General features: G+C 36.5%; 1 protein-coding gene across 1 annotated transcript in view; it reads left to right on the forward strand.

The window, feature by feature from the left end:
* The window catches only part of LOC121321876 (receptor expression-enhancing protein 3-like), a 47,705-nt gene extending 24,575 nt beyond the window's left edge, over positions 1–23,130 (forward strand). The window contains exons 2-8 of the mRNA XM_041261187.1: positions 1,019–1,091; positions 9,242–9,318; positions 12,170–12,290; positions 13,125–13,238; positions 17,817–17,961; positions 20,008–20,156; positions 20,606–23,130. Coding sequence (XP_041117121.1) covers positions 1,019–1,091; positions 9,242–9,318; positions 12,170–12,290; positions 13,125–13,238; positions 17,817–17,961; positions 20,008–20,156; positions 20,606–20,677 — 751 coding nt within the window. The 3' untranslated portion in view covers positions 20,678–23,130. The remainder of the gene's footprint in view (positions 1–1,018; positions 1,092–9,241; positions 9,319–12,169; positions 12,291–13,124; positions 13,239–17,816; positions 17,962–20,007; positions 20,157–20,605) is intronic.
* Positions 23,131–24,817: the final 1,687 nt, after the last annotated feature.

The following is a 24,817-nucleotide window of genomic DNA, read 5'->3' on the forward strand; positions in this document are numbered from 1 at the left end:
TAACTGTGTAGATTGTAAGGCGAGCACAATTCTATAATGATGATGTTAGGTGTACTGCCAAGTTTGTCCTATTCGCACAGTGCTACAGAATAAGAACTATGTACTAACTGCTTAATGCAGCTGGAAAGCTGAAACAGTGGGGCCCCTCCACTACCAGTTCCATGCATGGGTAAAGGGGATTACCCATAAATCTAGCAGAGTGGAACATAATAAATTAGATTCAGCTGAAACCAGCTTCCACATGAAAGGCTGGCTTTGTTCCCATCTGGTATATTAGGGCAGGTCATCTACACACAGGATGTGCTGTGTTTTATTCCCTCTGCAGGCTTAAACATTGGTTTCCAAAAGCCAGTTTCTTTTAATATACAATTTCCAAGGTAAAATTTGGTGCAGATAAATTGCCTGGGTAATATTTGAATTATGCTGTGAATGCTACCCCCTGTCTGAATCGCCATGTAATGTTAGTGAAGTTAACCTGTATAGATACTGAGGTGCTGTAAACAGCTTTGTAGGCACTAACACTACAGCAGCTATTGTAAAACCCAGGAATTTCTGAATATAAATATAGGTGAAAAAACCAGAGTAAGAACCTTCTTGTAGTTATGTGCAAAGTGATGTGTGTGTTTTGTTCTAATTGTCTGCAAAGAGCAGGCTTTTTTTCCCACCCACACAGTAAAGCTGGACTATTTACAAGGTCTTTTTTTAACATAATGTCCTGAAGCTCTCCAAAGCGGATGCTGTCGGCACTGATTTCCAGATTTCTTTCATGTCAGGACACGAATGTAGAAAGTGTTCACTCTTAAAAGTTTCCAGATGCTGGAGTTTTACCAGCTGGACCCTAAATTCATGCATTTTAGTCACGCAACAGAGTTGTCTGTGATTTTGTTTGTTTTCTTATTTTGAAAAACTAGATTATGCTTTAATGACCCAGCTATTGGGCATGCTGCTGTCTCTAAAATACCCTACTGGCCAACTCCATGACTGTACCAGTAAACATTTGTTTTGTTTTTCTCAACAGGCTACTTTTTGGAACCTTATACCCTGCATACTATTCCTACAAAGCTGTGAAAACAAAGAATGTTAAAGAATATGTAAGTGTTGAGTTAATTCTCTTTTAGTGGTTTAGAGGTGCTTGTAAAACCAGTGATATTACACAAAGTAAATGCAAATTAATTCAGTAAATGTATGTTGGTCAAGTTTTGGTTTGTTTAACTATTAAATGTTTTGTTAATAATATAGTACTAATCTTTAATATAATACAATAAGTTATTTAATGCCTTCAAAGCCAGGGGTGTTCACAATGTTAAGATAGTAGTTTTTATGAATTGTATTTCTGTACTTGACAATCAAAGAACCTTGTTGTGCACAGAACAGACAGACTGTCTGCCATGTGATAAAAATGCAGTATGTGCAGAGATTAGATTTGCAAATCACATGATTTAACTGGAATGTAGTTTTGAGTTTAGGAGACCTTTGAACTTGGCATGGGAAAATGTGCTTCAGGCAAGTGAAATTAATGTGTGCAGGGTTTTTTTTTTGTTTTTGTTAAGTTTGGTTACCATAGATGGCTGGGTTTGTGTTTCTTTTGGAGGTGTTTACCAGTCATACAGCACTGTACTGTAAAGAGCAATACCATTTCCTGATGAACAAGAATCCAATGAACATGCATCAAATATTGCTTATGTTAATTCATTTCTGGCTTTTTTTTTTTTTTCTTTATATATATTTAGTAGTCGCCAATTGATTTTTACCCTGTTTTTCTCCCAGTTTTGAAGTAGTCAATTATTGTAGGCTCAGCGAAGATGAACACACACTGTCCTCTGATGCGTGTGCTGTCAGCAGACCGCTTCTTTTCACTCTGCAGGCACACAATGCAGCCACCTCAGAGCTACAGCGTCGTAGGACAACGCAGCTCTGGGCAGCTTACAGGAAGCCCACAGGCGCCCAGCCAAACCACAGGGGTCGCTGCTGCACGGTGAGCCGAGGACACCCTGGCTGACCTAAGCCCTCCCCACCCGGGGCGACACTCGGCCAATTGTTTGCCACCCCCTAGGAGCTCCTTTACCGGATGTGTCACTTGAGAGCCCCCCATTTTTTGGCTTTTAACCATCTAGCTGCTAACTTGTCAGTGCTAAAGATGTGTTATATATTGTTGTACAGTACTATATGTTCTGTGTTGCCAATATCGGGATCAATAGTTTTGTATATTTAAACAGCAATCGTGTTTCTAGTGTAATCTTTGGCTTGAACTTCTAACCGTATCTACTGTAGGATTTGAATGTTTGTACAGTAGTATGATGGTGGATCCGTTCTGTCCATTTTATTGTTAGTGCTCTCTGAAGGAATTGACATAAAACCCCAAATCTATAGGATTGCTTGCTGCATCAAACATAGAAAAAAATATATAATTTGGTCTACTGGTCCACAGCTCTTGCTAGCACAACCCTTTTTGAAGGAACCTAATTTCACTGGACAATACAAAACAATTGCTAATGTTCCTTGCGTTTTTAGGCTTTTTCAGCACTTCTCCCCTCATGTACTGTAGTAAATGCAATTAAACTGCATGTTTTACTTTGTTTCTTCTCCATAGTGACAAACCAGTATGAGGAGAGGTTAACACAATCTGTACTGTATAACAGGGTTAGTTTTTAAAGCTAAAAATATAGTAAATTGTTTTCAGCACATGTTGGCGCAGGTTTACATGGCTAAACTGAGTTGCTGGCCCCAGTTCAAATGAATGTTTTGTGTGGCAGCTTTCAATTGAAGCATCTGTGGCAGTGGAAGAGTGATAGAAGCAGGTGATTTGTTTGTTTTTAGAGGCTTGTCTCAGTCAATTAGGAAACAGACTATTCATTTACCCAGCCCAAGTATTGTTGAATCAGGATTTTTAGTGCACTACAGTAAGCCTCTAAATAGGACATCGCTGACATTTTGACAGTGAACCGTAAAATACCAGTCTGAAAATCTGGTAACCTTAACCACATCAAAGGGTGAAAGCCAAGTGTTTTTCCTATTGCCTGTTTGTTTGTTCCCACGCTTCCTGTCTGAACAAAGCCGAGATCATGCACAAGATTATCTCCAAGTACAGTAATGGGGGAACACTTCAAAACTAGTATTATTTTTGTGTAATTTTTTGCTTTGGAGAAACTTGGTGCTAATACCCCTTGTGTATTGAACAGAACCTGTGCATTTTATAAATTGTATGCTAAAACAGTACGTGATTTGCATTGCTAGAAGGTAATGTGCAGTATACAGTAGTATTTTACCTGAAAATACCCAATATTGTGGCACCTCAGGTGGTATTCATTTACCAGTACATCAGTCCTTGTGATATCTGTCTTATTCTTTTTTTGCATATAAACTCATCTACAGTAAATGGCAGTACACTGAACACACATGCTACAGGGAGTGTTACAGAGCTAATGTCATTATTAAAGTTTGTGTCTGAGGCAAGGTTGAATTTAATACATCACTGTGCCCTTAAGGCCCAGTTTATTTACAAAGAGGCTGGTATAGTAGGCGACACACAGTTGTCTCCTTGGCTTGATTTGCGTGTCAACAACTCTGCCACCACTCTGAAATTAACCGTGCATGGGGTCTACAGTACAGTCTTTCTAGTACTGTTGAATGATGTCATTCATTGCAGCCTCCTTGAGGTCAAGTCTGGAGGTTATTACATAGTGATAGACACTGCCATTGAGCTAACTCTTTCATCCTTTTCTGATCTAGTATGTATGTGAACATTAATTTGACCCAAAATATTAAAATCAAATTGTAAACGTACGTCACACTGCCTCCTTTGTAAATACAAATACTGATCTACTGTAATAGTATAGCTTTCAGTAAGCCATGCAAAAATTACAGCTAGATGCTTGCAGAACACAGTTGTCTTGGAACCACTCCAGTGGGACTTGCTTTGATCTTTGTCTATATTAAACCTTTGACTACAGTTACAGTATATAATCTTATACTTTAGCAATATAGCATCCTTTCTTTTTTTGGCTAAATTGCTTTGCTGTTGAACACAGGTAGTAAATTAAATTTTATGTCCTTTACCAGAGCTGTCGTGTTTTTTTTTTTTTTTTTCTTCTTCTAAAAATACAGTGTGAGACCTTTGGGAAATGTGGACAGAAGTGCCTTTGTGTGTGTGTGTGTGTGTGTGTGTTTGTGTTTCAAAGTTTTTCATATTCATTATTAGTTTTTATATATTCATATTTTGCAGGCAAATGTGGGGATGTTTATGTTCAGCATTTTATTGAACATTACAATATATTTTTGTCTACAGCTTTCAGTTAAGATACAGTAGTTCATTTAGAATAGATGCATTGGAGACCATTTTTAAAATTGCCATACTTTTGAATCTCCAGAGCTGAATAAACTCACAACTTGAAAGAATTATTTAACAGTTCAGAAATGTGCTTTCTAACACAGAGAAAGGTCTTCTGTCGGTGCACGTTGGAGTGGGAATTCTGATTCGGTTACGTTGAAAAATGAATTTTTAGTTTTAGTTTTATTTAAGCTGATATTTTTTAACTGTTCATTTCTAATTTTAACTGACCTTTTATAACTGGTCAAGGAAGGTTCATTGTATAGCTTGCCCGAGTATTCTACAGTAGTTGACAAGCCTTAGACGTTTTGGCACTCTGCCTTGCTTAATGGAAATTCTTATTTTACTTTGTCAGGCGTTTAGAAACCCTACACCCTTCTGGCAATGATCAGCGTCCTCCTGTTTCACAATACTGCAAAGCCTCAAGTCATTACTAAAAACAGGCACTCCTTATTTTCTTTGAGTCAAGCACACTATAAATGTAGCGTTAGCTTTTTGCTGCTAGGGCATATAAAAATAAAATTGCACCTTTTACTTGGTGTATTTTATGTCTTTTAAAAAAAAAAAATTCTTGGAAAAACAACAATTTTTCTAATACTAATACTTTTTCTTTCGGATTACCTAAAATCAAAGAAGAGAGAATGAATTTGAAACCACACAACTCGAAACATACCTTCCCTTTTGTTCCAAATTTTGGAAATGTAGGGTCATTTCGGAGACCTGCAATTTCTAGTAAGCACTCGTCCAACCAGTGATGCTCTTCTGTGAAGAGCTTGATCCGAATAATCGACTAATTGTGCTGCATTACTGTAGTGGAATTTAAAGTACAAATACCTTTTGCCATGTCCCATAATTGTAAATGATTTCTGCACAAACAGACCACACTACATTGTGCTGACCAAAGCACTTTCATCTTCTGATTTATCAAATGTACAGTTCTCCTGGAATACTGTACCTATTGCATCATTTTGCTGCATACAGTTCTGAAATTGATGCTTGCTTGCATGTTTGGATCAACCAACCCACCAGCTTGTTTACGTGCTTGTCTCCTTGTTGTAATACATAAATACTCAAGCTTGTGGAAATGAAATAAAAAGCAGATTCTCCTGGACGTTCTGTTGCTTTTCAGCGTTTTATAGCCTGTGGAAGGAATTCCATTCCTTTTAAAGAAATGTAGTAGTTCTTACGGTACGCAGTTTATTTAGTGAGGAATTCCCAACTGTGGATTTAGTAAATTAATCCTCATTTAGCAATTTGCTTTCTGCAGAAGTCATTACGTAATTGAGGTAGAAGCACTTTCATTTCCATGTCTTAAACATTTAGCAAGTTACCGTATCTCATTGAGGAGAAATTGCATTATTATTCTGCCTGCAGCAGTTTCAGTGTTTTGTTAGTCTGTGAACTGTTGCTAGAATAAACTGTTTTAAGTGGGAGATTCTTTTTCTCCTTACCATTACCTGATTAATACAAAACTATTTAAAAATAAATTATAAACAGAACAGGCTATGTGGCCAAACAACCTTTCCACTCTTGTGACACCTTTTTGTCCTGTGAGATTATTAGGCTTATGTCTAAACATACAAAAAAGGCATGTATAGTAATTATCTTAAGTCACAAGAGTTTCTTGTTCTCATTTATAACCACTGTGGTTTCTTGGGTAAGGTGCAGGATTGTAGTTATTACTGATGGATCATTTATGACGAGAGGGAGAGAAGAGGTTTAATTTTCAAGTTGCGAGTAACTCTTTCTATACTGTGTAATGATTGGAGTTCCTTCTTTGTTTATAAGTAAGCCAGGTCATCACATTTTCTTGGTTGCCGAGTCTAAAAAATGTGTCTGAACATCCAGCAAAGAACTAGGATTAGTGACTATTTGTAAAGTTGGTCATTGCTATTCAATTTCAACTAATTAGTTTACACTATAAAGATTACATAATAGCAGGGTGTCTGGTGTAGCTACATATGCAGTGCAGTGTTGCTTAGTCTATATTCTCTGTCGGTATTAAAGGTTTATCCCCTTCCAGTAATACAGCAACAGTATCTTATGTCTGAAACCAAAAACACATTGGAAATGTGAAAAAACACCAAGTTATCAAAAGTGCCCAGCCATTTAAATTGGAGATGTCAAAAACACAAGCCAAATTTCAAGAAACCATTGGGGCAACCTTGCCCAGCACAAAGGAATTAAGCACAACTGTAAAAACGGTGGAGGTTCAGGTTGCCCCAATGGTTTCTTCCAAGTTGTATTAAAAACACAAGCCAGGTTTCAAGAAACAACTGGGGCAACCTTGGCCAGCACCAAGCAAATTGACACAACTGTAAAAGCGATGGGGTCAAGGTTGCCTCAATTGTTTCTACTAACTTGGCTTTTGTTTGTCATGCAAGTTCGATCCGCTTTTATTGTGCCTGAAAAACACAAGCCGAGTTACTGTTGAAAGGGTTAAGATTTGAATCTGTGTAGTGTAGCGGTTATATAGTTGGAGTGAACGTATGATTATGTTCAATGAAAGTGTCATATCAGCTACATTTTTTTTCCCATCATAAATGTGTTTGTCTTAGATGGGCCAGGGTGTCCTCGGCTCCCCTGCTGCGTGGCCCAGAGCTGCGTTTTCCTCTGACGCTCTGGCTCTGAGGTAGCTGCATGGCAGGGCTGCTGAGTGAAAAGAAGCGGACGGCTGAAGGCACACGTTTCGGAGGATGCATGTGCTCGTCTTTATCTCTCCTGAGTCAGCGCATGGGTTGCAGCGGTGAGCCAAGCTTAGGAATTGGGCATTTCAAATTGGGGAGAAAATGGGCGAAAATTACAATTGGCGATTCCAAATTTAAAAAAAAAAGTGTGTTTGCTACACAGAAAAAAAAATTATTGCACCCCCTTATATAACCTCCCGATATAGAAATAAATGTCTATGTTTTGATTTATATATTCATTTATTTCAATATTTATTAATCTTTTACTTTTACCAAATATAGGCTATCCCTTCACAAATAGCGTTCCTCTCATCATCCAATGTCGAGAAGAACCGTACGTCTATGCACCAATAGGGACCACAATGAGCGTTATGAATGATGACTAGAAAAATTTCCAAAATATAACTTAAGTTCCGAGAATTCTCAGCTGGCTGACTTCATATTTCAAAATACTGCTCGTCTCAACTAATCATGTAGCACTGACAGTAACACAACACGCTTGCAAACTGAAGGTTATAGTTTCAAATCCCAAGCATGCCAGACATGTTTTTATATTTATATAAAAATATATTTTTTGCAGGTAAATGTTCAATTTTAAAACAGAAATAATTTTATATAAGTGATATAGACGTCACAATAAGTGTGTTCCCTAGCATATTTCCGTGTTGACAAAACAAGTTAAGTTACATAAATATACACGTGGATAAGTGTGTCTGGGGTCCGCAAAAAAAATCAGCAAAACAACGTTGGGAGAGAAAGAAGGACATTTTTACCTTTGACTTTTCTCTTACTGTATCACAGGTATTGTCTTTTTTTTCTTTCCTTCATTTCAACTAGTGTTGGGAACTACAAATTAAAAGTGAAATGGTGCTTTTGGCTGATTTACTTTTGCTGCGCCAATACCCTGAAAACACGTAAACTGTCCTTGCTGCATAGAGTCAGGCAGTTCTTGCTCTTCGCTGATAACTTGGTATGATCCAAATTTTGTGTTTTTTGCGGTTTAAAGATTAGAACAGTTTTACATGCTTAAATATATCTGGTTTGTAATCTTAAGTGCTGATATAATGCATTGATCACTTGCGGTCAAAACCAGGCTGTGGAAGTTCACAGGGAGGTCGCCAATTAAATCTGAAGTTGCCTGTCAGTGTAGTAATTCCAGGGCTGTGTACATTCATTTTACTTTGTTCAGTGAGGCTTATCAAATAATACCTCAGAGCCTGAATGGGGGGGGGGGATGTTATCACATGACTGTCTGGGTTAACTTTGAAATTGAAATGCTGAGAAGTCTCTCTGAAAGCCTGATGGATTTCAGCTAATATTACAGCAAGCATACTAAACAGTGCATTGTGCATAGCTATGATGGGCTGGAACCTTACAAATTTAAAGTCATAGTTCCATTACATAATATTTTAAATGTGCACTTCTGATCCTGACTGAAAGGTAGGTTTTACTTTACTGCAGGTTTTGCAGTTGTTGCAAGTAGTAAGGCAGTGTAACTTTTGGGTTCACAACATGACACATACTTTAATACATGGGTTACAATACATTTAATAAAACATAAAAATTGTCTGTTCTCAACATATAATGTGGTTTTAAACTGCTGAAATATTTCAGCTAGCTTAAATATGACAGCATGAAACATGTCAATTATGTACAGTCCAGTAATGAGATCAGCATTGTTTTGTTATGCAAAAGTTGCTAACATGTGAAATGTTACACCCCTAAAATGTAGACTACTAATCCACTGGGTATGGTACTGGTAAATTGTCATCTGGGTGGCTATAGTACCTTCACAGTTGGTCAGTCATTAACAGAATTCCTGCTGCACTGAAAACAAAGAGAACCAGCAGTATTCTTGACACTATGGACATTGAAAAAGTAGGTGAGAATAGCTGTGAAATGAACCAATAAAATGGGAAGGGCTGACAATTTGCCAATCAAGGATAGATATACAGTGACTCAAACTTTTTTTAATCCTAGTTGATTCTTCAGAACTAATTGCATGTGAATAGGATGTTAGTAGAGATCTGTCAGTTTATGTAAGATAAATAGCTATAGATTATGAATGTGTATTTGTTTTTTTCTTAAAGCATAAAGACCTGATATTCAGTGGCTGAAACTCCTCTCTAATGTATTGGTGGTGGTAGTAGTAGTAAAGGACTGTTTGCATCTGCACCTTTATTAAACAGACTTTTCCATCAAGGACTGCTTTTTTTATATCCCCCAGGTTCGCTGGATGATGTATTGGATCGTCTTCGCTGTCTACACCGTACTTGAAACAGTCACAGACCTCACAGTATCTTGGTAAGATCACAAGTGCAATAGAAATGCAGATTGTAATGCTATTTTATTTAAGAATCTCATTAACTGGTGCTATTAATTTAAATTTAAAGTTGCGTCACATTCCCATGTCAGACTATCTAGGCAGGATGGCAGATCAGACTGTAGTCCAGTAAATCATTTGAGCCTCAGTTGGAGCCTTGTCACATATTCAAAATCACTGCGCTTCATCACAGAATTATCGGACAGTAGCCGTCTTGATTTTACAGTTACAGATGCACAGCTGTAACTATGAAGCTGAGTGACCAATTACCTGCATAAAACCCGAAAGCAGTAAGCAGACATGCCGATTTGGGTGAAGAACAATTAAATGAACTGGAAGATGTAAAAAAAAAAAAAAAAAAAAAAGAAGAAATCGCTGTCTTTTATACTCAGTACTGACTTTTTCACATAAAACGATTTCGGTGCCATCTCAACTCCACCCCCATCTCTTCAGTGGCAATGTCCACAATATAAAAAATACAGATGTACTTTCTTTTGCATGTGCCAATAAAATGTATTTTACTCAGCTTAACTTGGTGTGTAGTTCAAAATTATAAATGGGACTACTTTATTGGCATAAGGATATTTAATTAAAAAAAAAAAAAAAGTAAGGCTCTTCATTGCATCCATATATGTTGAATGTACGGACTTCTTGTATATATATATATATACTGTGCCTTGCCAAAGTATTCAGACCCCTGACCAATTCTCTCATATTACTGAATTACAAAAATGGTACATTGAAATTTCGTTCTGTTCGATATTTTATTTTAAAACACTTAAACTCAAAATCAATTATTGTAAGGTGACATTGATTTTATGTTGGGAAATATTTTTAAGAAAAATAAAAAACTGAAATATCTTGCTTGCATAAGTATTCAACCCCTGTGCTGTGGAAGCTCCCAGTTTGCACCGAGGAAAGAAATTGCCCTAACGAGGACACAATTACCTTACCGTTGGCCTCCACCTGTGAATTATTAAAGTTGCTGTCACATTTTCTGGATAAAAACCCCACTGTTGAAGGATCATTGGTAAGGCTGTGAACTGCCCAACTTGTCCATGGCAAGCTCAACCAGCATGGCTATCATAGCATACTTCAGAGGCATGCCATTCCATCAGGATTACGGCTAGTTGGGCAGTCCTTCATTCTTCAGCAAGATAATGACCTGAAACGCACCTCAAAGTTGTGCAAGAACTATTTGGCAAAGAAGGAAAGTGAAGTACAACTCAATCTAATGACCTGGCCTGCCCAGTCTCCAGACCTATCCAATAGAACTTGTATTGGACGAACTGGACAGAAGAGTCGCAGCAAAGCTACCCACAAGTGCCCTACATCTCTGGGAATTGCTGCAGAAGAGCTGGGAATACATGTCGGGTGATTTCCTGCTGAAACTTGTTAACCGAATGCATCATGTGCAGTCTGTGTTTGATGGCTTGTGACCAGCCATCTTCCTCTTGATCACATTCCAGAGGTATTCAATGGGGTTCAGGTCTGGAGATTGGGCTGGCCATGACAGGGTCTTGATCTGGTGGTCCTCCATCCACACCTTGATTGACCTGGCTGTGTGGCATGGAGCATTGTCCTGCTGGAAAAACCAATCCTCAGAGTTGGGGAACATTGTCAGAGCAGAAAGAAGCAAGTTTTCTTCCAGGACAACCTTGTACTTGGCTTGATTCATGCCAAAGCTGCCTGATTCCAGCCTTGCTGAAGCACCCCCAGATCATCACTGATCCTCCACCACATTTCACAGTGGTTGCGAGACACTGCGGCTTGTAGGCTTCTCCAGGTCTCCGTCTAACCATTAGAGGACCAGGTGTTTGGCAAAGCTAAAAATTGGACTCATCTCGGGGTGCTTCAGCATGGCTGGAATCGGGCAGATTTGTCTTTGTGAAGGACGCATGAATCAAGCCAAGTACAAGGTTGTCCTGGAAAAAAACTTGCTTCCTTCTGCTCTGACAATGTTTCCCAGCTCTGAGGATTGGTTTTTCCAGCAGGACAGTGCTCCATGCCACACAGCCAGGTCAATCAAGGTGTGGATGGAGGACCACCAGATCAAGACCCTGTCATGGCCAGCCCAATCTCCAGACCTGAACCCCATTGAATACCTCTGGAACGTGATCAAGAGGAGGATGGGTGATCACAAGCCATCAAACAAAGCCGAGCTGCTTGAATTTTTGCGCCAGGAGTGGCATAAAGTCACCCAACATCAATGTGAAAGACTGGTGGAGAGCATGCCAAGGCGCATGAAAGCTGTGATTGAAAATCAGGGTTATTCCACCAAATATTGATTTCTGAACTCTTTCTAAGTTAAAATATTAGTATTGTGTCGTTTAAAAATGAATCTGAACTTATTTTTTTTGCATTATTTGGGGTCTGACAACACTGCATCTTTTTTGTTATTTTGACCAGTTGTCATTTTCTAAATGACAATATTTTTAATTGGAATTTGGGAGAAATGTTGTCAGTAGTTTATAGAATAAAACAAAAATGTTCATTTTACCCAAACACATACCTATAAATAGTAAAACCAGAGAAACTGATAATTTTGCAGTGGCCTCAATTTTTCCCTGAGCTGTGTGTGTGTGTGTGTATATATATATATATATATATATATATATATATATATATATATATATAGATAGATAGATAGATAGATAGATAGAGAGACATACATTTGTTTTCTTTTTCCAGTGGCACCCATTACATAATTAATACATTGAAAACATATTTCCATTATTTAATATAATATGAATGATCTCTCTCTCTCTCTCTCTCTCTCTCTCTCTCTCTCTCTCTCTCTCTCTCTCTCTCTCCCCATGCCCAAACCCTCAGGTTTCCACTCTACTATGAACTGAAGATTGCATTTGTAATTTGGCTGTTGTCTCCGTATACCAGAGGAGCCAGCCTTCTCTACAGGAAATTCCTGCATCCCCTTCTTTCTTCAAGAGAAAGGGTAAGAGAATACACATTCACTTCAGCCTTGTATCACATATCCATCTTCCTCACCTTAAACTCTCTCTAAGCATTATGATAACCTATTTATTTGTAGAATAAATATTATTTACCGTAGCTGTGTGTCTATTCATTAATAAGCATTATCCACAATAATAATGGGAATATTATTTAGAGCAGTTCTTTTGTACATGATATTCATGTAAATAAAAAGGCTTCACCATTACAACAGCAAACGGTTAACATGAGTCTAAACACAACTAAGTGATTTTGAAGGACATTTTCATGTGTTAATTTTGGAGTGTCAAGAACAATGGACAACAAAACTTTTTATTACAAAAAGATATGCCTGCAATATGAAGATCTCTGAATTCGTACAGATTTAAAAATGTTATCGGATTCACCCAGTTAAATGATGTAAAGCAACGCAGGGTTAATCTTTTTCAAATAGTTTTCCAACAGGCTGAATGCTGTGGTTTTCCTCTAAATACGTCCGTGTTTTGAAAGAATCCTTTAATTCAAGTTCAGTAATTGCTTTGAGCTGAACGCTGGGTGGTCACAGAAAAAAAAGGAAACTGGCCCTCTTCCATTTGACTGAAATATACTGTTCAAGAATGAATAGGCGTTGGTGCTCAGTGAAGAACTGTGGCATGGCAGAACCACATCTACCTGAAAATGAAAATAAGTTTCTCTGGAACATACTTTGACAAATACATTTAAGTTTCCATTTTCCAAGGCCACCCATTTCATAATGAATACATTGATAACATATTTCCATTATTTTTTTCAAGCATTAATCCTTCAACCTGTTGTTACCTTTTTTTGTTTCTTTTAGGAGATTGATGACTACATTGTTCAGGCCAGAGAACGTAGTTATGAGACCATGGTAAAGTTCGGCAAGCAGGGATTAAATATAGCAGCAACAGCAGCTGTCACTGCAGCTGTTAAGGCAAGTTGAATTCTACTTTCCTTTTGGTTGTGTAAAAGTGAGTTGAGTTTTAAAGCGTTTCCTTTTTTAATGTATTTGTTTTATAATGAAAATATCTCTTGTAGTCACATAAATTGGCATGGCCTCAGGCCAAAGTGACACATCCATTTTGTGTTGTAACAATATAGATTTTAGTTCAATGGAGTATTTGTCATTCTTACCAGAAACATATGAGTTGTATTTTAATGTAGTTGTTGTAAAGCAATTCCTGTAGACAGAGATGAAAGATCTCCACTGATTGGCAGTTTCTGCTTTTACTCTGTCCCCTGGGGCTATTGATTCATACCCTAACAAGGAAAATAAAATGACTAGCTAGTAGAGGCTAGGTTTGCCACGATATCAAAATTATAGTTTTTAATTACTGAACCATTTTTATTCAACGATAATTGAAATTTTGATATCTACTATACTTTTAAATTAAATTAGTTTTTAGCATTACAAATGGCAGTAATTTTTTTCTATTTGTGTAATTGTTTTGACGTAATTTACTATAAATTCATGTTAGGTACAACTCACTTAAAGTGTTGTCCATTATCTTATGTATTTAGATAGAAACGTTCTGATGTGAATGACTGACAATCCTGAATCCTAAATGTTTTTTTTTGAAAAACATTTACCTTTTTATTGTGCAGTTAACTTTCAACAGTACCAATCACATTTCTACAGCCTAGCTAACAATTTCCCACCCTAATTTTTTTCACTCATAATTTGATTATGTACTGTAATACCAAAGCAGTAAACCATGATATAGGCCTAAAGCAAGGGTTTGCAACCTTTTTTTGACACTGTTGTACCCCATCTTTCGGGAGGTTTCAATTACAGTTTTCTTTCACTGAATGGTACCACAGTCACAATGAAGGCTGTTTTATTTAATGTGTCATTTTTCACAGCTAGTTTAAGACTGAATACCAAACAGTAGGCTTCATTCTTAAAACGTAATTACAAGTCTTTGGATGCACAGAATTAAATTACACTATTTAGGAATTTCTTTGGAAATACTCTTATTCACTTTCTATTTGGCAAAGTCATTATAAATAATACAAAGTAGTCTACATTGTAAATGTTTATCATGTTACCATTTTCTTCCTCCTCAGTATAATTTTATGTTATTTCAAATGTTTACAATATCAAAAATATTAACCTCAAGATTAAACTATAATACCAATGATAAACTTATTTTTGTTTTATTTCACCAGCATAAACATTATCCAAAGGGACTATACAACTTTCTGTCACTTTGCACTTTCTGTACACTCCTGTGTTTTCTTCCATCGTTTTTGCTTTGCAAGTAAGAAATGTATCCATTTCAAACATCGAAAAACATTCAAGCAGCTGCTCTTGCTGTCACTAAAATGCAGCCGCGGGAATAAGTACAACAAAAAAAGTCAACGTATGAATATTGAGATTATGATGTATGTTTACCGGATACGACAAGTATCACAGGTTTAAAGGGCATTACAATGCAAAACGACATCAATACTGCATCTCCAGCCAAGCCCCACCCTGTTTTCGCTGTATTTTTAACATACCTCTTTATAGATGTGCATACTGATAAATCCTTTCCTGATCACTCGTTTTATCACCAAACTCCTCAGTCATTGTTTTATTACTATAACATCTCAAAAATCTCTGCAGATGTCTGATATTTTATGAGCACTGGATGCAGAAGCAGCTATCTCCTTTGTTTTTATGTCTGTGTTATCTATGTGATGCATGGGGCTATCAGATTATTTTTTTTTTGCTTCATTCGGCTCCTATTGTTCTCACTCGGCCATCGAAAGGTTTTCTCTGCTTTTTCCGGATAAAAAAATGACTAGAGACCTGGGCATTGCGTCTTTTTGATGTCGGACGGGAAAGGGAAAATTGTAATGTCGGACCTGGTCCGACATAGGAGCGCAAAGGGTTAAGGATCGTGTGAGACAGAAATGGCTATCCCAAAGTGAGTTTTTTTTTCTCTGTTTATGTGATTGCTCTGATTATGATGTTGCAAAAGTAAGACCTATAACACTATTACAGGGCACTAGATACTCATACCTAGAAACCCTGCAGCAGTCTTTCTGACAGCTGTATTCAAAACACTGTAAATAGTATAATGAAAGGAGAAACAGTCGTTTTCTATGTGGCCGTCAATGTGACTGCTGCTGGGGCTTTTAGGTACAATGTAATATATCTCCTTTATTTCTGCACTCCTGCATTGTGAGAATATTTAGCACAGACAGAAAGGTACATGAACGCGCAGCCCCATATGTGATACACGAGTGGAGAAAATTACATTTTAAAACCAAAACGTTCCAAAATGACTGCTGAGGGGCTTTTAGTGTTAAACATACAGTAATTGATACAAAACATACTTTTCTAATGTCAAAATGTATGGTTAATGTTATGTAAACTGCTAAATGTTGAAAGAGGGTGTTTAATTTATTAAAAATAAGTTTTAAAGGTTGCATTTGTTTAGTAAGGCTAAACGACTTGTTCAATCAAAAAACATTGTTGCAGACGTTATAAACACTGCTTTGTATTCGCACTGCAGCTTATTTGTTTACACTTGTGACTCAACAGTGTTTTGAAAATTTCCCCCATTCGGCAGATTTCCTATGTGAAGCCATGATGAAGGACCTGTGATCCATTTGTTGTTTTTTCTAAACTTATGAACAAATAAAATAACTCTTACAATACTTAAGGTGAGCTCACTTTTACCGCAAATGGAAACCTTAGGCTACTAGAACTAAGTACCACCTGTACCTGGGTCGAAGACATCACACCAAAATTGATCGTAAAGGCTTTTAAGAAGGCATGCATTTCAAATCATGTGGATGGTACAGAGGATGACATTGTTTTTGTTGAGTCCGAGACAGATTCACAAAGCGAGGATGACATAGAAAATATCTATGATGATCACCTTACAGAGACAGGACTTGCTATGTTTGAAGACAGCGAAAGTGACACTGAGTTTTTTTTATTTTGAGTATAAAAAAAAAAATGGAATGCTGTATTACATAAATGTAAAATATTAATGACATAAAAGACTGCAAAATACTTATTTTAAAACATTTATGAGTTATGAATTGTCCTTTTATTATTAATGTTGAGCATGTTGAAGAAAAACATAGGCCTAATTTTAGGTGCTTTTCTGAAATTGTTGTCTCAAAAGGGGAAGGCGGGCGACCTATACACCGGTGCAACCTATGCAATGTTTTTTACGGTAAACCACTATATTTGACTGGATACTTGAATCAAGTTGCAGACCCTGATCCTGATCCTGAATCCTGATTTTTCTTGGCAGTTGCTGTTTTGTTCTCTCCCAAGTATTGGCGTCTCGGGGTTTGTGAAACCAGCAGTTAAAGTTCACTTATTATTTGGTGTACATTCTAATTTCAGGTGTAATCTGAATCTGGGTTCTTGAGCAAAAAAATCCAACACGCAGTGGATCCCAGATTCCTGCCAGTTCAGCTTTTTTTGTACTTCTCACTTTCATCTCTGTATATATTTAAATATTTTATTGCATTACCATTAACATATGCTTCTATGTTTATGTTCTTAATACTACTTTTCATTTGGGCGACTCATAAGACTGGCAGTTTAGAAATTTGTATTCATTTTAATTTCTGGTGCTGTACATTGACAAGTACTTTTAGTAGCAACAATGTGCAGTGAGTTCATCCCGTTCTCTTGTAAGATACAACCGTGGAGGAATTCTGGCGGTACTGCCAAAAAAGCTTCTTTAAATGCTTGTAAACGGGCCTAAACAAAACCTGTTTTAAAGCTATTGATTTTTCTCTTAATGTCCTCACAATCCGTGTTGCCATGTTGTTTCATGTCTCCCTTCTCTTTCTAACTCTGCTGTTACTCTCTTCTTTTTACCCTTATTGATGCACACTGTCTTGTAGGAATACTGCACTTTCATCAGCTCTCATCCACTCACGTTGAGGTAATTGCAAAAAAGAAAATAAAGCATGGGACCTTTTTTTCCACACCCAAATCTATTTAATTAGTTACATTAAAAGTAGTTTAAGGAATTCCCCACTAGCATTAAATATGTTTGAGAAATATTTTGATTACTAACCATGTATTCTAAAGTTTCGAATAAGGGAGATCGCTGGCATTCAACCAGACAACAAAATGACGTTTGTTTTCTACTTCTAAAATACACTTTTTACATTTGGCTTTTAGTTCATAAATCAAATGAAAATACAGTAAATTGATGTATGATGGTCCCACTAATATAAGTTTTGGCCCTTTATCAATCTATTGCATGCAAAATGAAACAAATGTACATTTTCAGTTTTTCTGGTAATTTTTCTTTTTCTTTTATTTTACACCCATCCTCTCCTAGATCAAAGTCCTTGGTTTCAAACAATTATAAAATTCATGCATGCTGTTCTGTGTTCTATGCTTGCTTTCTTAAAAAATAAAAAAATATGATACTGCTTGAACCTCATTTTATAAAGCCATTTTTCTTTCAGTGTGATGACAAAGCAAAGCCCTGAGCTTGGTGTTTTTCAGTCCCTGATGCATGTTATAACACTTTGTTTTCCACAGGGCCAGGGTGCTCTTTCGGATCGCCTGCGAAGCTTCAGTATGCATGATTTGACAGCCATACAGGGGGACGAACCAATGCAGCGGCCTTTCCCAGACTTACCTGATCCTAAAAAGAAAACCAAAATCTCAAACTTCGAGGCTTCTGGTACAGATCTCTTCCTATTTTCAAAACCATTTCAGATTTGTTTAAGGTATCCAGTGGTTGTGTTGAAGACATTAAGTAGGTTGTTCACAATGTATATAGACAACAAATAGATTTATAATAAAAAACAAATATAAATGCTTTTAATAATTGTACCCTGCGTATTTAGCAGACGCAGTTGTAAATCTAAATTCAAAAACATGAAATGGTTTCTGGGAAGGTATTCTAGGAACCATCCCTTGCAGTTAAAACCCTGACCAGAATGCATAATGCCTTCAGACAGGGTATGCAGCTTGTTTTAATCTCAGCTGCAGTTAAACTGTCATTTTGTAAGCGCTAGAGATATGAACATTTCTGATGCATAAAAATATGTTAAACTACCAGGATTAATATAGTGTAGTAGTTTTGTTCTATACCAGAAATTACATTTGCTCCTGGTATGCCTGTGTAAACTCAGTGATTGGGTTTCCACTGGCTGTTAAGTTGGCAGTGTAAAACATCTCCATTGTGCGGAATTCTGCTTCCTGGCATTACCTTGGACTTTATTCTTCTTCATATTTGTTTGGCCTTTTAATGACTGCCCTTGAGGAGACAATGTTTGTATTTGGAGACATTTGCCATGCGGTTATTTACGGCCTTCAAATTGAACTGGAGAAGACCGCCTTGTCTGCTGGAGCAAAATTAGATTTATTTTTCATGAATATTCAGCACCGTGCCTGTTCCTGACAAATGTTAGTTGAGGTCACTGTAGCTGTTCAAGTACACCAGGGACTAGGCAGAGATGAATAAACTAAAGGTGTAAGATTACATTGTCTCTGTCTCTGTCCCTGTCCCCCCCCACCCCCTACTGTTTGTGTAAGCAATCTTTTCATTACTGTTTGAGAACAGAAAATATATACATATATAGTTTGTTGTTTTTGTAGCATGCCAAGTGGCTGATTATTCTGTGTCAAAGCCTTTTGTACTTCTGTGGTTTACCATTAAATAATTCCTATATAAATGTGAATTGTCAGTGAACAATGGAGTAATGTTCACATTTTTACTTGGTTTACAGAATCCTTTCAAAGGGAAAATAAACAAAACCTATCCTCACAGACTTAGTGGTATGTTCCTTGATCCCAGGAGGTTGTTCTAATCAAAACCACATTTTCCTTGCACTGTTTCTGACTTCTGGCGCCCTCCTGAGGAATTCTGGAATAGAACATGATGTGTGTGTGTGTCGTTGACATACGGCTCCTGGCAGGCTGAGTAATTAGTTTAGTGACTCAACACAAGTATTTTTCCAGTGGCATGTTGAACTCTGTCCCACTGGTTCAAATGTCAGTTACTTGTTAACTTGAATATGGCAAGTTTGGTAAAGCATGCTTGGAATAAGACTTCTACATAGATGGCAGGGAAACTAAATGCCCTGGAGGTCTTAAAACGGTTGAGCCTTTGAACGCTGCAGGCAGCGGGAATTTCAGTTTCTAAAGTAAAAATAATTGACATTATGGAATCCTGTTTTATAACTTAATACAAAAAGAACAGGCTAGTTTATAATACCAGATGCCTTATAACACATTTTGAAATGCACAGGTTTTGTTTGCATTTGTTCTTCCTAAATTGAGTACATTGATGCCTCATTAGAATGATATACATTTACTTGGTTTGTTTTGGTATAATGGAAACTTCTCCACAGCTTTCACATCAAACACTAGATGGGTACCACAATCAAATGTGTACCTTCTTGTTCAGTGCTCCAGATCTTCCTGTATTAAAAACAATAAGGTATTGATGAAATGTAATGTGTACAGATTATGTACACACATTGTTGTACATTTTTCCTATGTGCTGTAAGAACCAATCTGGTCATAGTTTGACAGGTGAGGGAATTGCTTGTCATTTCTGAAATGTATATAGCTTGTGTGCTCTGTGTGTGTGTGTGTGTGTGTGTGTGTGTGGTTTTTTTTTTTTAAGAGTTTGTTTGATACAGCAGGGCATGGATGTACATGTACTGCTGTTTATAGTAAAAACACTGTCTGATTAAAATTTATATATCTATAATTCCAGACTATGACTACAGCTTCAACCAGGATACTGGAGAGGAAATAAGTGATAAAGAGATTGAAGGGGCTTGCTCAGAGGATGAGGCATTGGCACAGAGAGGTGTCAGGAGATCCCAGAGTGTAAAAATGACAAGATTAAGAGCTCGCAAAGATGTATGTTCATTTTTAATTTGAGAAAAAACATGTGGAGGAAACACATTATTCTTACCTTAGCTGTTTCTTGTTTTCTACAGCATGTATCAAAGTGGCATGTTTCGTCATAATCCCTTTTATGTTCAGCTTTCTAATCACACATCATAGGTCCTAAGTCAGCTAGAGAAGAAAAACAAATTTATCAACTTTTCTTTCAGGAGTGTACAGCATGAGATGATATGTCTTGTCATTCAGCCGTTTTAATGTTTCACAAGCTTGTTTTTTACTTTTTATTCACAAATGTATAAATAACCTGTAAACCTGTAGTTTTGCCACCTGTCATCTATTAGGAATAGCTCAAAGCTGAAGCTGATATGTGGTGGTTAATAGTTTTAATTCCTGTGTTTTTTGTAGCACTGTGGGTACAATTCATCTTATAAATCTACTTTTCTTTGTTTTCTTTTTTGTAGATACGGTATGGATCTCTGAAGATAAAAAAAGGAAGAAGACCGCTCTTGAATACAGTGAATTATGAACAATAAAATTTGCTCTACTTTGTCCTGGACCTGATTAATGACTTAAGCACACCTTTGTTTGAAGAAGTCCATATTTTTAATATATATATTTTTTTGGTGGAGGGTCTGTTTTGCAATTTAAAAGCTGCACCAATTGCTTTTTAGTACATAAATAAATGTTTCAAAGTGTGTATTGTGACATTTTATCAGAGTACGCAAGTGAAAAGCTGAATTATAATATGTAAACTTTTTTTTATTTTTTTTATTTTATTTTGTAAGCTGCAAAACAAACTCTGTTGAAACCGGTGTGTGTTTGTGAATTTATGAATTTTGTTTACAGTTTTTTTTTAACCTTATGGCCTTTGTTTTCTATATTTGTACAGGACTGCCTTGTTTGCCAGTATTTCACTTTTAAACAATACATTCTTTTTTTATATACAATTTCCTTCTCGTTGCTACCTATGGAGATCCTTCTTGGAACTTTGTAGTGTCTTGTAATATTGTCAGGGGAATGTTTTTAACAATTATTATTTTGTAATATAAACTGCAAGGTGGTTCATTGGCTCAGCTCAGCAAGGAACCTCAGTACTGACCCTCTGCTTGCTGGTGAATCTGTTCACGTCAAAGCTAGGATCTAAGATTTCTGAATACCAAATACAAGTCTGGCTTTCCACTATGAATATGTGTGTTTTCCCTAGGGGGAGACTGGATTGTGAAGTTCAGTTCAGTTTCATGATTCATTCTAGGTTTATACAAGGCCTTGCTTTTCTCTTATACTGTCTTATGTTGAAAAAGTCATCTCAATGTGGAATGTATAAAGGGTGTGCAAAACTGTACATACTCTTTGCAGTACTACACCCATACCAAGACGTTTTGAGTTAACTGTAAGAATCCTGCTAATTGCAAAACAAAATGTTGCTGTCATTACAGTATATAACAAAGGCAGTGAATACTAATATGCAATTAATTATATTCTGGTTTCAATTTAAAATTGAGACGTAGAAAGTCTAAATAACTAGCAAATCCCTGTAATGTACTCTTCTGCTGTTGAGTGAGAACACTTTTTAAAAATAAATACTTTACTTGATATTCATGCACCAAAGCTTTTACTTTGAGGGAATAAAAGAATTTAAATGTTCAGCTATCATTTCAATTGAGTGTATATTTTGCAAGATAGTTGTAAAAATAATGGGTAAAGTGTGTGTGTACACACACACAAGTCATTTAAGTTGTTTGTGTGTTTAATTATTGAATGGTTTTAAAATATTATTATTATTAATAATAATCTGTTTGTGCATAGAATCAGATCTTGGTAAATGTAAACCCGACCTTTAATTTTACCATAAATACAAAAAGTGTACATATTTTAGTTAGTTTTATTTATTTATTAAAACTAATAAACAGGCCTCTACACAGTTTGGTAATCTTAACAAATTCCTGTTTGGTGCAGTGGCCTGTAAAAACTGGTAAACTTGTCATGCATTTTTTAAAAACTTGCACTACTTCTGCTTAATTGATAAATTTGTTGATGTGCAAGTACAATCCCCTGTACTGTATATCAACTAAAAGTGAAAAGAAGTGACTGGCTAGTATGGCTGCCCTCAGAGTTATTAGTCGGGTCTGCTTGGTGTCAAAGAATGTGGATTGGTCACTGCAGCAGCTGTGGTCTGTGGTGGTGGTTTACTGTCACGTTATGGATCATTTTATGAAGCCGGCAGTTAGAATTTCAGAGTGCAGGTGTGTTCCACGGTGAGACTGGATGATTTTTCTTTGATGGTTGGGGCTGTTTTACATGGGAAGGACATTTGTCCATTGATTGCACTTAAAGGTCAATAAAATTCAACATACCACACCTCTGTCTTAGATGATGAGGCTCCCTCCACAATGTAGTGACAGATTATTTTAGGTGATAATGGGTCTAATAATCTAACAGTGGTGGTTCTTTATATCCATGCACTTTGAGTCTCCAGAAAAAGAAAAAATAGTGGTCTGCAATAGAGCAGGAGCATTACATTTTGGTTGGTGATATTCAATTTAAAAGGCTGAGTTTGTTTTATCATTTAAATGCATCAATATTAAGATGGATAATCCTTCAGTGTTTTTTTTTTTTTTTTTTTTTTTTTTTTAGCATTTATGAAATGTTGAATATGTAAATTAAGTTACTTTGCCAAAAGAAAATTAAAACATTTAGCTTTTATATTTACCATGTATGGCCTTCTGCAACTTGTATTAGAAATATAGGAATGTTGCCAGAAGTGTGATTCACAACTGACATTATTGAACAACTCTCTGGTTCCAAATGGTGTGTCAATGTCGTTATACATTTTTCCTTTTGAATATCACTCATCACACAGCTTTCAGATTTTTACAATGTTCCAAAAATTTTGAACGAATTGTTGTACGAATTATTAATTATTGTACGAAGTATTGGGAGATTTTACACTGCAGCATAAATAAATCCTACAATATTTGTCACCAAACAGAAATGACTCATTTTTTTCCCTGTTATGAAAAAATCTAACATGAATTTAGTGATCAACTCAAAACATGGTTGCACATACTGTGAGATGGAAATGTAATTGTTTACTTTCATTGGGATTGATTGATTGAATGGTTTACCAGCCTAAGCCTTTAAATGAATGCCACTGTGGATGCTTTCAAACAAGAACGGAGGAGATCTAGCCAAAGGCAATCATTCTTTTACAAGGGAGTGTGGAGTTGCGCCTTAAGAGCTACTGAACCCTGCTGAGGATTAACATCTTCTCTGACAGAGACAGAGCAGTGGATATATTCCAGTTTGTGAAAAATGAAAAGCTCACTGAGGCATTACTCTGTGTACCCAATTAGAACTTGCATGGTTCTGCAGAAAACAATAGGAACTATTGCTGAGACATATTTGAGCATGTGCATGGCAACGGTGCACCAAACTACAGTCGGACAAGGGACGTGACGTTGTCACCGTCAATGTTTATCTTAAATGAAACTTGTTAAATAAAAAAACAGAACGTCCCTCAATAACATCCAAAGACGCACCGTATTAAAAAAAAATCAAAATGTTAAACCTTTTTACAAGAAGGATTTTATAGGTTCCTAAAGGATACATTTTTATATATATATATATATATATATATATATATATATATATATATATATATATATATATATATATATATATATATATATATATATATATGTCAGAGTAAGTGTTTTGCCCACAAGTTGCAGCCAAAAATGAAATGTTTATTCTGGAAGTTGTCTCTCCTTCAACAGAACTACCAAATGGAAATGAACTTGTCACGTGTTCATTTTTTCCATGTGTACCGAATCCTGTGTGAACCTACTTGTGTAGTTTTGAGTGCCATGTTTAAACACTATGGTCTTTTAAATATGAAACTCATTTTGTAATGCTAACAACATACTGCTAACATTAAAAAAAGGATGCACAGTAGGAACATTTTAGAAGTGGGCCTACATAGGATTCGATACATGGAACAAATAAGTGACAATACAACAGTTCATTTCTACAAATGTACCCTATGGTAGTTCTATTAAAGTTGTAAATATTTCATTTTTGCCTGTCATGTGTAGGCAAATTTCCACTCTTACCCTTGTAGAAAAAATAAATAAATAAATAAACAGCAGGAGTTCAGTTAAAAGAAACTTCGGAAAATCAACGACAAACATGTTGACTAACTTCTTTCTCATGTTTTTCCATTAGTTTGGTTAGCTTAATTTAATTCGACTCATGCTATGTGTTTTTTAAATCCCATCCAGTTTTCCAGAGCAGCAATAGACACTTTACCCAGCCTACAAATCTACAGCGCCCAATGATTTTTATAGTCATTAATGTGGCCACTGGGCTAGATTAATAGGAGGCACTACCCATCTGTGTTGATGTATTGAAATCCACTGTGAATATAATGGACCCAGTCCTATGTACATGCATCAGCCAGTGTTGTGTGATACACTGCCGTTACAGATTGTGTCTAGTCCCCTGCCAGTGAGATGAGATGAGGTTAAAAGCTCTAAAACCATGGATACAAACAAGCCTGGCCCTTTAGCTGTACATACTCAAGACATAGCTGAGGTCTTATCTGGAGAACCACTTATCCAATTGCCATGAAACTGGGTATGAACATTAGTTATTGAAAATATAAGATTCTGTGG

This window comes from Polyodon spathula, chromosome 10 (genome assembly GCF_017654505.1).
Source record: "Polyodon spathula isolate WHYD16114869_AA chromosome 10, ASM1765450v1, whole genome shotgun sequence".
Lineage (NCBI taxonomy): Eukaryota > Metazoa > Chordata > Actinopteri > Acipenseriformes > Polyodontidae > Polyodon > Polyodon spathula.